Source organism: Amphiprion ocellaris, chromosome 19 (genome assembly GCF_022539595.1).
Source record: "Amphiprion ocellaris isolate individual 3 ecotype Okinawa chromosome 19, ASM2253959v1, whole genome shotgun sequence".
In the NCBI taxonomy this organism is placed as follows: Eukaryota; Metazoa; Chordata; class Actinopteri; family Pomacentridae; genus Amphiprion; species Amphiprion ocellaris.
The window spans coordinates 7,333,145-7,347,504 of record NC_072784.1 but is presented as its reverse complement, the minus strand read 5'-3'; the positions used below and the strand labels follow the sequence as shown (position 1 = coordinate 7,347,504).

The following is a 14,360-nucleotide window of genomic DNA, read 5'->3' as shown; positions in this document are numbered from 1 at the left end:
TCATAGAAAAAATAATTATTATAACAATATTTGCTATTTTTTGTATTTATTTGAATTATAGAATTTATTTTGTGTGACTGCTGGAATGACAAGAGTAGTTACTTTGCAAACACAGACTTCAAATTAGTAAAGGTAAGCAACAGGATAAATAATAGCTTTAAAACCTGATTTACTGACGTTAATATCTCTTGTACCTTTTGAAAACATAAACACTTATTGGTGAAATGCCCCAAAAGCTTAGGACACATCTGAGCTTTCACTTTTAACCTTAAAGCTGTAATCTGTTACTTTGACAATCCAGATCTTGAATATTTAATTTCATAAGCATTTATGAGTCATGTCCCACCCATCAAATTCTAAGTAATTCATGTACAAAATACTAAAACATGCAATTGTTGTGTAAATTTACCTGTCCTGAGACCAAATCTTAAAAAACTAGGAGAAAAGAATGCTTGAAAATATTTTTTTAAAATACCAAATAAGTCTGGAGTTCCTCATAAAATGCAATTTTTCTTGTGTTCCACTGCCCTGATGACCAAATCGAATCTCAAATAAAACAGTTAAAATTAAATTCAAACTTCCTGTTTTGGTATTATTTTTTTCATTGATGTCTCTTGTAATTGTGAGAACATTTTTTTAACCAACATAATTATGCAGGGAACGGGTGTCCCACAGCAACCCTGTTAGCATAAAGCTTTTTAGCTGGTAGATATCTAGCTTCTACTCCTGAGAAAAAGCTAACATTAGCATGGATTAGCAACCCTGTTACTGTGACTACAGTAGGCAAAGAACAAATAAAACGTGGAATAAAAATTGATGTGTAAGCTGAGCCCAATCAAGCCTTTGATAGCAGAAAATTGTAAAGGAAAATATTTAATAAAAAAAAAAAATTGAAGCCCAAACAGAAATTTACTAAATTAGTTCACCTGTTTGCTAAACAATCTAAAATGTAATAAGCTTTTGGGCAGCTATATAACTTTCTGAACATGTTCCTGTTTTCATGTTCTCCATTTTCATTTGTGCCAGGTATATCTAATACATTTGTGTTGCTGTTGTGCGGTTTTCTCTAACGGTTGTGGTAATACTTGTTTAAAAGTGAGGTAGGAAGGAACGCCTCCTGGGTGACGTTCTCCTTTAACGACGCTTCCCTGACAGCCGAGAGGATGACATCATTGACGTTGTGAGCACGCACGTTGTTAAGTAACCGGGGGGGCGGGGGGAGACAGAGTCGAGCGGAGAACGGCCGCCCGTACTGCTGGAGGTTCTCAGGGACTATTACAGCGAGTACAGCCGACGACTGAGCTAAGAGCTGGGGGTATGAGAGCCACCAGAATCCGCTCCCATCCTCTTCTGCCCGGGCCCTTGTCCGACTGACAACCATCGGATCAGAACCTCCACCAACCCAGCTCTCGGACGAACCCAATATCGGGTGAGTGTTGGGTCGCGGAACCGCAGAAACCAAGGGGGAAAAGCGGTCTGATTCGGCCGAATCAGAGTCTTCTATTCACGGCTTACGGGAGAGGGGGAGGGGGGCGAGTAGTAGGGATGGCTATCTACACGGGCTAGTACAGTACATGTATGGGTGCGGTTGTAAGTGTGAAACAAAATGTGTCGGAGTGTGATAAACGCATTTGTATTTTTATTTTTTTGTGAATGTACGAAATATTCATGGTGTGGTCAGTCCGTATCACGGTTCGTGTTTCTACTAGCTTACTCGTAGCAGCTAACAGTGAACTAATGCCTGCGCTTTGTATTATTTATTTTAACAAACGTCACTTAATGCGTCTGTAAATTACACATCATGGCTGTCTGCAAATTTTATGAATTTTAGCTAAAAACATGGCAGATATTTAGTTCTAGAAACGCTACTGGTACATGACTTGCTTCCTAGCTTGCAATGAGAGATGTAGCCTGATGTCTGCCATTATCGTTATAAAACAACTATCTGCTAAGGTGAATTCTAAACTCTACATGATAAAAATAATAATGCATGCTTTCAGTGGCTGAAACAGATTGTTTGTGTGCTGACAGCTGTCTGAGTAAGAGGCGTAACATTGGGGCTGTCCTGTTACTTGTGATTGTGAAATGTTCTGGCTTTGGGTCTCCTGACACTTGTTTTTTCAGTTAAAGAGCAATATTCAGTGTGTGTGTTTTCCACATAAGTGCATCTCATGAAGTGCTTGTCCAAAAACATGAGTTTGTTTTTAGAGACGGTTAAACCTCGGTATGTACCAGCTCCTTGGGACATCCTGCCTGCACAGCCATCACTAAGACTCCCCCAGACCAGCAGATGTGTGCTGTACCATCTTAACCAATCCACTCTCCTGTACACGATTACTACCTTAATATCACATGCTGTTTTTCCCAGTGCAGTGTGACTGGCTAATTCTTCTTGCTTCACATCACACGGACCATCTTTGAGACGTGAAATAATTAATTCTTTAAGTCGCTGCTAAGTTTGCACCATGCTAACGCTTGTCTCCTATGGAAATGAAAACACTGGAGCAGCTTAAATATGCACAAACACTTGGTTTAGCATTATGTGTCACTGTTCGTGTACAGAGTAATTAATCATTGCTCTTACTCTGTGGCCTTGTGATTAATGTTGCTCCCTAAATCAGGTCCCTGGCTGCAGCGCATGAGACACCCTCTTGGTGTAATGAACCCTAACCCTTTATTAACCCAGATCAGCCCAGATCCATCTGCCTCCATCACATCTACCATGGCAGTCTGTCCTTGCTAGTTAGAGTTGACAGGGACTTCTGATGCCTTCATTATTGCTTATGTTTGGTAAGTTAATGTTCTCACAAATTAGGCTCACTTGATCTAGGATCACAATATTTTTTATACTGTTTTCAGAAGTATGTTTAGAATGAAATTGGTTCCTGCAGCTTGTTTTTGTTGCACTGCTTGCAATCCAGGAAAGTAATGTGTGGGATAATTGTGTTGTGATGAAGGAGATTCTGGGTGGAAGCAGACTTAGTGCAGAGGAGTCGTCCTGCAGAATTGATGACTCTTCTGCTTGCTTGAGTTGGCATGTCCACAAAACTGAGGTCGTCTTGTTTTTGCAGTTCTCTGAGTTGTCATGAGACTTTTGAGGCTGCTTTCAGTGCAACACAAAATATTGCAAAGATGGTGCAGTGTATTTCATGTATTGCAGAAGTGTAAATGAGGCACATGACATACCCTTAATTGAAAGCTCAGTCTACATCTGGAACAGGGGGGTTTATTGTTGCTATAAAGGGCACATTCTGTTGAAGTTATATTCCCAAATTGGTGGTCAGGAAACAAACGTCTTTGATAAATGATGCTCTGCATTCGTACATTCTCTGCAGCACTTCGCTCTCTGAAGTTCGTTACACAGAATCGTCTGCGGGCCTTGACATAGATAAAGCCCAGCCAGCGCTCCATCGCCTCTCATGCCTTCCCTCCCTTGGCAATGCCTGCACAGAACAGCAGAGAGCTTAGTCTTGCTTTTGCAGTGGCTGCACAATGTGGCGTGGTAGAGTGAGTACTAAATAAGTGATGATCTTGCATCACGTGCAGCTGGGCTCCAAAAAATGCGCTTCATTTCCTCATGTGTGCCAAATCCTAGTACTCATACAGCAGCTGATTGTGGTTCGCTCTTCTTCCAAGTGGAAATGGGCACATGTGTAGCCTGATTTTTGAATTTTTCTTTCTGCTCCCTTCCTGCCTTTAACTACCCTATAAATCTGACCTTATATTTTTGGAGTCCAGACAGCTGATTGCTGATCAACAAGCCCTGCTCAGGCTATGTTCTCACACAAACATGTGGTCAGTTCAGTATTTCTGGGATTGACACACATCAGCTGATTGAGGAAATGGTTGAGGAAATGGTTTTGGTGTGTTCAGTTTATTTGCACAGGAGCTAATCTTAAACTGTTTAGTATTTATGAGAGTTGAAAGAGAAGCGACACAACTCAGATGAGGTATCCTGGTGTTTTTTGCTTTATTTTAACAATACATTTGTCTCTTGACAGTGACAACTTGCAGCCATGGAGCTGAGAGTGGGGAACAAGTACCGGCTTGGGCGAAAGATAGGGAGTGGCTCCTTTGGAGATATTTACCTTGGTAAGTACAAACGGACACTGTGGTTTTTGTGTTTTTTTTTTTCTTTTTTAGTTTTTGCATGCCTTACTCAACTTTCCGTTAGCCTCCTCAGTTAAGGTTCTTTCCACATTAGTTAGCGGACAGTCTCTCTTTTCATACTTTACCATTCATTTCCCCTTTTATCTGGGCACTGAACTGGATTTTCCTTCACATTTATCCATCATTGGCCTGCACCTTTGCTATGGTTCTTGCAGCTGTAGTTGATTTTGTACGTGTCTCCTCAAGGTGCCAACATTGCCACTGGTGAGGAGGTAGCCATCAAGCTGGAATGTGTAAAGACCAAGCACCCACAATTACACATCGAAAGCAAGTTCTACAAGATGATGCAAGGAGGAGGTAAGCGAATACAGCTTTGACACGCTTGTCAAGATTTTTTAACACATTCCTCGTCAAATTTATTGTCCCTGGCAATATGATAGAGCCGAATATTCTAAGTCTGCAAAACACGTATGGTGACTATTTTACATTTCATGCAGCTTTCTCCTCCTTAAAATCTTCTTCACTATGAGAAGCAACCATTGAATGAGCCACCTACCACACAGAAAATTGTTAAATTTTTAAGAGGATTTGTGTTGTGCAGTAAGCCAAACCTGTTATTTTTTTTTTTTTTTTTTTTTTTGGTGTGGGGTGTTTTCATTTTCAGTCAGAAGTGTGACTATTTCAATGACTGTGTCTCCTTGTTTTGAGGAGACACTGAAGCTGCGTCCTTGATTTGACTCTGCCCAAGATGCTTGCATTGGTCTAAAGAAACACAAACAATCCAAAGCTTTTTTCCCCCCACAAGTAAAATGATGATGAATGATAATAAGCTGCAGCCAGACCATCATTTTCTACAGAATGGATGTTGCTAAGTGACAATAAAAATGTCTGAAGGACTGTCTTCTTCTTACATTTCTGTGATATAAATCCATCTGTGAACTTGCATAGGTTAATAAAGATATTTCCATCAAATTGATCTCATGAATAGAGCTATGTTGTGAAAATATGTGTATAATAATAAGTTACAAGTGTGCTGGTGATAACAGGCCGAGCAGACTTTGTTCTGATTGTGTGTGTTTGCCTTTGCTAGTGGGTATTCCATCGATAAAGTGGTGTGGTGCAGAGGGAGACTACAACGTGATGGTCATGGAACTGCTTGGCCCAAGCCTGGAGGACCTTTTCAACTTTTGCTCCCGGAAGTTCAGCCTAAAGACCGTGCTGCTTTTGGCGGACCAGATGGTACGACACAAACCGTTGTTCAGAGTCAGGGACATGAGGATTAGGACAGTTTCACAGCCCTCTTAGTTAAAATCACGCTATGTGAAGCAGTTCTGTGCACAAGACCTAGTGTTAACTGGGTCATGATCGTGATTTACTTCTCTTTTATTTGTTGCTGCATGCTCTATATAGAAACATTGCACATGATTCCCCCGAGGCTTCTTTAAAGATTATAGATGTTTCGGTCTCTGCTGCATGCTCGTGTGCATTCAGTGTAGTTTGTAATGTTGGCCTCCTCTCAGACTTTGCTGGCCTAGATATTTCATTTCATGGAAACATCTCTCAAGCACAACTCATCTCACCTTTTGTTCTAACTGCTGCCAATTTGTTGTGCCAGTTCTCTCTATGGGTGTTTGATTCTCCACTTATAGCCTGAGGTCATCATATATCCTGTTGCCCCCTTTGTCATGCTTTTTTGTCTTTGTTTTCTCATGTCATTGATGTATGAAATTCACCTAATACTGCAGAGTGAGTAAAACTATACCGGCTAACAGCATTCAAAATGTAATATGACCTTGTCATTATATTACCACAAGGTAATATAACCACATCCTTTTCTATGTGCCAAAATGTTGAATGTTTTGTGCTGCAGAACCTGACAATTGTGCCCACCTCTTGCCTGTTCACTCCAGATAAGTCGCATTGAGTACATCCACTCCAAGAATTTCATCCATCGAGATGTAAAGCCGGACAACTTCCTAATGGGGCTTGGGAAGAAGGGCAACCTGGTGTACATTATTGACTTTGGTCTGGCCAAGAAGTACCGCGATGCCCGCACACACCAGCACATCCCTTACAGGGAGAACAAGAACCTGACTGGCACAGCGCGCTACGCCTCCATCAACACACATCTTGGAATTGGTAAGGGGCACATGGAATATGAACACAAATTTGATTTGCATGGCTTTAAATGAGTTGTATGGTGTGAAGTGTGTACTTAGGGTGTCAAGAACTGATATTCAATTGGTTACTTGTGTCGCAGAGCGTTGACTTAGATTAAAGGTTTGTTTTGACCCTGGTATTTATGTGTTTGCAGGCAGTTCTATTCCTAGAAAGCCCCTATTACAGTTGTTGTGATTCATGTTGTTTACATTCTGTGTATTAAGCCCCTTTCAGACATGGATATTGAACATTGCTGGCTTCATCAATCTGTTAAAGTGACTGCATTCTAGTCATTCAGACACAGCCTGCTCTTCTGTTGATGTTCCTTATGGCCTCATTCAGACATACCCCCACAGTGCCAGGAAGAGCCATGGTTCACACAGTGTTTGTAATTCATGTATAACTAGTCAATACACCATGTGATGTATCATGCATATTATGCAATAACAGTAAAACAAAACTAGTAGCAGCTGATCAAAGTGTCTAGATAATGAACTGGCCAGTTTATCTCTGATTTCTTAAACAGTGAAATTGAAACTGAACTGATAAGCTGTGCCTCTGTGTGGCAGCTCACTTCTCAGAGGTGATAAAAAGTACACAGCCCCTGTTAGACATCCACCCTTTCTTTATGTTGAGGATAATTCATAGTTAAACCTCATTAATGAAGTCACTACTGTAGCTGTGTGCAGCTCTCTGCTCTCTGTCTGATGCTGCATGTATGGAATAAAGAAATAGTCCTCAACAGCTGGAAACTAAGCTGCCGTTCTGTGTGTGATAGCTCACCTGTTTGATGTGAAGACATGTAGGCCTACACAGTGTGACCTGCCATCGGATCCAGGTCCGAACTGATGCCCTCTTCACGCTATCTTTGTATGTCTCTTATAATTTATAATTATAACAACTTTAGTAAGTTACCGTCACTGTTAGAGGCCATGTGCAAATGCGCACAACTCTCTCTCTTTAAAGACACATATATGGATCCTACTGCTGTCTGATGCTCCAGGTGTTAAACTAGGAGAGAATACTTCTAAACAACTGGAAGAAAGCTCCTGTTAACGTCTTGTGGGGGGAAAAAAAACTTGGATTATGTTAATTCTTGGTGAGGATCATTCATCTTTAAGCTGTTAGTGTCTGTTCTCATCGCAGTAAAGTTGTATTATTATAGTCATTTCATTTTGTTACCCAATAGATTTAAAATTGTAGAGGAAAGTCCTTAAGAATGTGTGTTGTGATTTTGGTACACAAACTGTATTAAGTGATTTTTGTTGTGTTGGATGAATATCGATGCGAAAATGTGGGCAAATCTTCACTTCACACAGTTGAAAGTATTGCCCGTGTGTCCCTATCTGTTAAAATGACAGTTCAGTTCAGCCGTGTTGAGAGTGATACGGAAGTAAGACCTACTAATACTGCCAGCGCGACAGTAACGGAAATGTCACCAGGGTGCACACTGACATGAAACACATACGTTAAATGAAATTAATGGAATGGAGTGCCTGTCTGAAAGGGGCTTTACTTAAAAGGCAAAGGGTTGTCATAAATGTGTGGATAATGTTGACTAAAGCAGATTCAAATACAGCAAGGTGCAGTTTGTCATGTCCAGTCCAGGGGTTTTAATACGCGACTAGCCAATCTTTTCTCAGTAAAACTGTCAGTTGAAATGGGTAGGTGCTACCTTAGCATGTCACTTGATGTTTTTCATTAGAGCTGTGTTTAATTGTATTGATGCCATTGTCTACAGAGCTGTGGTCATAGTGATAGGCAACCTTCGCTGTGTGCTTCACAAAAATTCTCAGTCATCAGGGTCACACCCTTGCTTCATGTTGACAGCTGCCTCTGAACATCCTGTTAAATGTGATTCATCAGAGCTGCTCTCAATGACACTCATCCTTAGCCTGGAGGTGTAAAGCACAGTAGTACTCACCAGATTTTACTCGTCAGTGCTCTTGGAATCCCACTTTAATCGGTTTTATTTAATCAGGTGTATATTTTTCACCAAACCTTAGTGTGTAGTGTCGGAATATTTTAGTGTCTTTTAAATGTGGCGTTCTTGCTTGTGCTTAACGCTTTTTTTTTTTTTTTTTTTTAAGTAAGTTACTTGTTCTAACTGTTCCTCATTGAACCCTCCCCCTCCTGTTGTATGATTTTGACTGGGCCTCTTCTCTGCACTGTCTTTTTTTTTTTAATACCTGGATCAAAATAGGAGGCAGAAAAAGACAGTTTAGGATGGATAACGGTGATCTTGTGGCATTAGCATTTCAGTACATTTTTCTTTTGCTAACCTTTATTGATCCCACTGGGGGATCAATAAAGTATCTATCTATCTAATCTATCTTATCTATTTATTTATTAATCTTATCTATCTGCTCTATTCTATCAATCTAATCTATCTATTCTATTCTATCTGTTAATCTGATCTATCTCTATTCATTGCTATGCACAGTTAAGACCCCAACAAAATCATTTGCTCTTTATTTTAATTAGATATGGGTTTTTTGGTTTGATACAGATAATGGCGTCTCTGTACACCTCTAAGAGACACATCTTTATCTGTATACGACCAGAAGACCAGAAGTGTACTGCTTTTAAAAACAAACGAAATACTTGCTAGGGTGTATGTAGACACCATTTCAAAATTCCAGTAAATCTATGACTAATACATAGAGCATTAGATACTGAACTGATCATTGTCAAGTACTGACACAGCATTGTGGAGGTAGATCTAGCTATGCAAGACTAGTACAACATAAATACTGCCAAAATGTCAAATGCTCAATCCCCGGAAATGCTCAAAGCAGTGCACAAAAGCAGAACGCAAGATTCTCGATGGACTCCCAGCAGGAACTGAAAACCAAATGGATTACTTTTAAAATTAAAGTCACTGTCTGCCTAATGTCTATCAGCTGCTGTGCTGTCAGCTGTGCTGCTCCTGTCATACCCACCAAACACAGAGTTGTCATTGGTTCTCTTCTGGCAAGGGGTGTGTACAGTAGTATCTCATTTGCATTTAAAGCTATAAACACTGAAGCTGCCCATTCAGAACAGGGACAAAACAGGTGTTATATCTCATAGTTAAATGAACCGTCTTTATTGTATTTTGAGCTAAAACTCAAAGGGCACATGTTAGGGACATGTAAGACTTGCATCACCCTTTTTTAAAAAGGGGCTATTTAGTGGGACTTTTGAAGAAGACATGATTTTTTTTTTTATCTCTCCTTCAGTATCAAAACTATAAATAGACCCTGAGTAAGTGATTCTGTGTTGTAGCACTAAGCTGATATCCCTCTTTTCTCACTCTCTCTCCCTTTGTATTCACAGAGCAGTCCAGACGTGACGACCTGGAGTCTCTCGGCTACGTCCTCATGTACTTCAACTTGGGCTCCCTCCCCTGGCAGGGCCTCAAGGCTGCAACCAAGAGACAGAAGTATGAACGAATCAGTGAGAAGAAAATGTCCACACCCATCGAAGTTCTTTGCAAAGGATACCCTTGTAAGTGATGTTTCTGGGCGTGCCTCTGCACTGGGGCAGCCACATACCTCTGAAATTATCTGCAGGTGCTGCGCTGAGTTTTCTCAGTGTGAAATAAAATGCTAACAGTGCAGAGTTAATGTAACTGCTTTGTCCAAAGATGAACAGCAGATCATTGGTTTTGTGTTATATTGTTGCTGTTGTGTATTCTGAATTTCTCCTCATTACTGATCCTCATGTCTTTGATTCTTTCACAGCGGAGTTCTCCACGTACTTGAATTTCTGCCGTTCACTCCGTTTTGATGACAAACCAGACTACTCCTACCTACGACAGCTCTTCAGAAATCTGTTCCACCGACAGGGTTTCTCTTATGATTACGTCTTTGACTGGAACATGCTCAAATTTGTAAGTTTAATTCAAACATTTTAAACTAAAGTATGTCTTTTGGCACCTAGCTGTCACAACATTTGATCACAGTGTTCAAAAACCATTTTTCATTTCATTCCGTTGTAATACAACCAATCTCTGTTGTCAGTGGAAGAGCTTGAATGTTGCTTATGTCTTCTCTCAGGGTGCCAGTCGAACAGCTGAAGATGGGGATCGGGAGAGGAGGACTGGTGACGAGAGGGATGAGCGGATCGGAGCAGCACCCAGGGGGTCTGCACGAGGCCTCCCTCCAGGTCCCAACCCTGGAGCTCCCAACAGAGTGAGGAATGGGCCAGAGCAAGCCATGTCCAACCCGGCCTCACGGGTCCAGCAGTCTGGTGAGTTTTCAGCTGCTTTGATTTAAATTTTCAACAGAATAATACTATGCTGATACAGAAATGTTTTATTTATTTTTTTCAACGTCCATAAAATGTAGCCTGTTTTATTTATCATCTCAGGTAACACGTCACCGCGTGCAATTTCTCGTGCAGAGCGGGAGAGGAAGGTGAGCATGCGACTCCACCGCGGGGCTCCCGCCAACGTATCGTCCTCAGACCTCACAGCCCGTCACGACCAATCCAGAATTTCTACATCACAGGTGAGGAAAGACCTGCGGTGACTTTGGTTGGTCTGGAAATCTGCACTACATGTTGGAAAGAAAAAGGATTAACGGGCGTCAATACGAATGACCACTTAGTCTTTCTTTGACCCATTATATATGAATATTCCATCCAGCTGGTGGTAAAATAGAGATGACTGAAATAAAATCTAAACCAATACAAAGTAAGATTCTAGAATTAGGTCATGCTTTTCTGATAAGATTCCAAAAAGGTTGTAATAAAAGCTGCAAATGTAGTATATGTTCCATTGCTATAATACTGTAAATACAGTACTTGTGTGTAAAGAAACCTGCCTTTTTATTGTTACTCCACCAAGGAACGCAGCTGAGTTATGTGACAATCGCTGTGCGTTTGTCCTTCTGTTTGTCTGTTAGCACCATTAGCGTTGGAAATCATGCGACTGAGCAGTCTTGGCGGAGCACTGCACTCTCTGCGTGCTTTTCTTGTTTTGACCTGTGGGTTTTGAAACTAGAATCATCTCTATAACTTCTGAAGTTATGATGATGTGAATAACACACCTTGTGTTAAAGACCATGGCTTATTTCTAGCTCAGTACAGCAAACCTTTATTGGCAGACTGAGGTGGTGCAGCAAAAATATCTCAAAGTAGTCTTAAATATTAAAATCTGTCTAATAATATCAATTTGGAAAGAAGTGGAAACAGAAAGAGGAGTGTTATTTGCACAGTTTGTAACTGTATTAAAAATATGTGTGTCTCAGGATTAGGCCATTTATACAATTGAGTCCACAGTTGTTCATACTCATACCAAATTTTGATTTATACTGAATTTTTGCTTGAACGGTAGATTTCGTCTGGCTTTTTTTCCTATGTTTTTATGAAATATGTTTTATATTTTTCAGTTTACATTTGGAATAGTATAGTAACTAGACTGTGACAATAAAATTTGTGACAATATATAGAAAAATAAATATTTTTAGACACAAACATTTTTAGTAAAAATGTTATCAAATGTCCAAATAATTTAAATGTATCATGAACGTCTTACAATCTTTTGACACTTTCATTCATTTCCTAAGAGAAAAAAAAACTATTGGTCAAATGAGAAATCGCTATAAAATGAAATTTGACATGATTGTATGGATCTGTTCAAGGCTGCATCTGATAACTACAGCCTGGTGCAGTATGTTTATGTTAGTGTGAGAAGGTGTTACAATGCTAATGACTCCTCTTAATTTTTTATTCTGTATCCTTTGCAGGTCAGCGTGCCATTTGAGCACCTCGGGAAGTAGGATTTGTTGGCTCTGCATGCACGTGAAACTGACAGGTGAGGTGTAGCTTCAATATTTTTGTCACACGTCCACATTTTCATGCTTTCTCTAATGACGATCCATTTGTTGTTGCAGGGCTGCAAGGTATATTTGTCGCTGCGGTTTATTTTCCTTTATTCTTACCTTGTTTTATGAAAATATTGCTAATGGACTCTTGGGTCTTTGGAGAAGGACAGTACATTTTTTTTCAAAGATCCAGGAAAATGAAGGTTTCCAACATGCTTTCTTTCATGAACCACCTTCGCGGAACCTCAGATCACCACCACGACAATAACGGAAAGCAAATGACAATGCTGCACCTTGACAGTTGCTCATACCTGCCCTCCTCTTCCTCAAAACATTCCCTCTGTACTCTTAAAATGTGAAGAACCGTTGGCGTCAAAGAAGCAAAAAGGTATCAGGGACACGCATGTTTCTCATCAAAGGTTGATATAGGCTTATTAACAATTTCTCTGTTTTTAATTTTAACAGCAAAACAGCTTTTTTTAGTGAATGTTACTCATCTTTCATGAAGATATCTTAAATTGGAGTTTCCTTTTGCGTTTCTTTTTGAAAGAAGTAACAGCTGAAAGATAAATAGGGAGACGTACGTGAGAGGACAGTGGATGAAAAGAAAGGTGACTTTAAAACGGAAGCGTAAGTGGTGTTAGCTGTTGTACCGTCTCGATTTCTTGCCCTTTATACATTTCTGTGATGATTTACTGTCCCTGGAAACATCAAAAGTCTTCATCGGCCCTTTGCCTGTTTTAAATCGAGTGTTTTCTTTGGTTTTAATGTTAGTGGGTGAGGTAAAGTGTGACCATAGATATTGCAAAGACACACTCCTATGTCTTGAGGGAAGCGCCTCAGGAAATTTTCAGCATACCTATATTTGACCAGAGACCATAGCTGCCCGTTTTGGCTAACAAACAGCAGCTGCAGTTTTTATGATAGTTCTTAATGTTACCTTTTTTTATTCTTTTGTTATTGGAGGTAATAAGGGACTGGGCCGACTCCGTGAGGGATAACATTTTGGAGGGGAGGGGGCATCCAATTGTTGTTTTTTTTTTTTGTTTGTTTGTTTTTAAAAAAATGTTTACTCCAATGTAAATATTTTTTTTTAATTTCAGTGTAAAGCCAAAATGTGGTCGTTTGTTTTAAGGTGTAAAGTAGAAAAATGCATACTAATGACAAAAAAACGGGCTGGGGTTCAGAAACTATTTAAAGTACTAAATTGTGGGGTGGACTACTGTTCCTGTGCCAGCTGGGTCATCTAACGTGTGTGTGTGTGTGTGTGTGTGTGTGTGTGTGTGTGTGTGTGTGTGTGTGCGTGTGCGTGTGTGTGTGCGTGCGTGCGTGCGTGCGTGTGAGAGAGAGAGAGAGAGAAAGAGTGATTCAGTGAATCCCTGCTAAGAGTACTAAATTCATTTTGTCTTTATTTGTATGCAAATTGTTTTATCTCTGTTCTCTATTTATGTTAAACAATTGTTTACTTGACTGAAATGACTTTCTGCCCTTTATTCTCTTTCTTTCTTTCATTCCATCATCTTGTAAGTTGTTAGAAGAACCTTTCTTGATTTGTTTTTTCTGCTTGTCCACCTCATGCAATACTTTAGGGCTTTTGGTATTTCTTCTGCAGAAATGATATGCTAATGGTTTGATGTCACCTTTTTTGGATTTTTAACCTCCAGCAATTTTTGATGATGTCACTCAGAAGAAAGCATAACTGATGCAATTGCAGGGATGTGTAAATAGCAGCGTACTTGGTGTAATTACCTTTGTACAGGCCACCATGACCCAGTGGCATCGTAACCGTTGAGATGGGGACAGCGGGGAAGAGGACGAGGCAATGGGGTTTTCACTTTATGTATTGTGTACTGATATCATGTACAGTTCTTTAACACACTTTATTTACAGTATTTGTGTATATTTTATGAAGTAATAAAAATTAACAACGTTGCTCACAACTCCTGCTGACTGTTCTTGGTCAACTTTTGCTCACTGCTACATGGATAGTATTTTACAGTGATGTATCAGTGGTGTTACTAGGCTTGGACATTTTGTGAAATACATACCGATATGCCGATATTGTCCAACTTTTTAAAGATATAGATAAAATAATGTGAATAAAAATGCTGAAATATTAAGTTTAACATTCATAAAAGTTTTGACTCAATATGTGTGTTAGATATGTGATGCTACCTGAAATTAGTTAAATAGCCCGCATATATCATTATCTATTGATATCGGAATTGGAAATTGAGAGTTGGACAATATCGGCGTATCGGTTATTGGCTAAAATATTGG

At 39.9% G+C, this 14,360-nt stretch overlaps 1 protein-coding gene across 1 annotated transcript; it reads left to right on the top strand.

Annotated features, from left to right (window-relative positions):
- The first annotated feature begins 1,213 nt into the window (after nt 1-1,213).
- Nucleotides 1,214-14,020, top strand: LOC111580808 (casein kinase I). The gene is made up of 11 exons (XM_023288706.3): nt 1,214-1,429; nt 4,002-4,092; nt 4,357-4,467; nt 5,201-5,349; nt 6,021-6,249; nt 9,589-9,759; nt 9,996-10,144; nt 10,311-10,503; nt 10,624-10,763; nt 12,003-12,070; nt 12,150-14,020. The coding sequence occupies exons 2-10, from the start codon at nt 4,017-4,019 to the stop codon at nt 12,033-12,035; spliced, it is 1,251 nt and encodes a 416-aa protein (XP_023144474.1). The 5' UTR covers nt 1,214-1,429; nt 4,002-4,016; the 3' UTR covers nt 12,036-12,070; nt 12,150-14,020.
- Nucleotides 14,021-14,360: the final 340 nt, after the last annotated feature.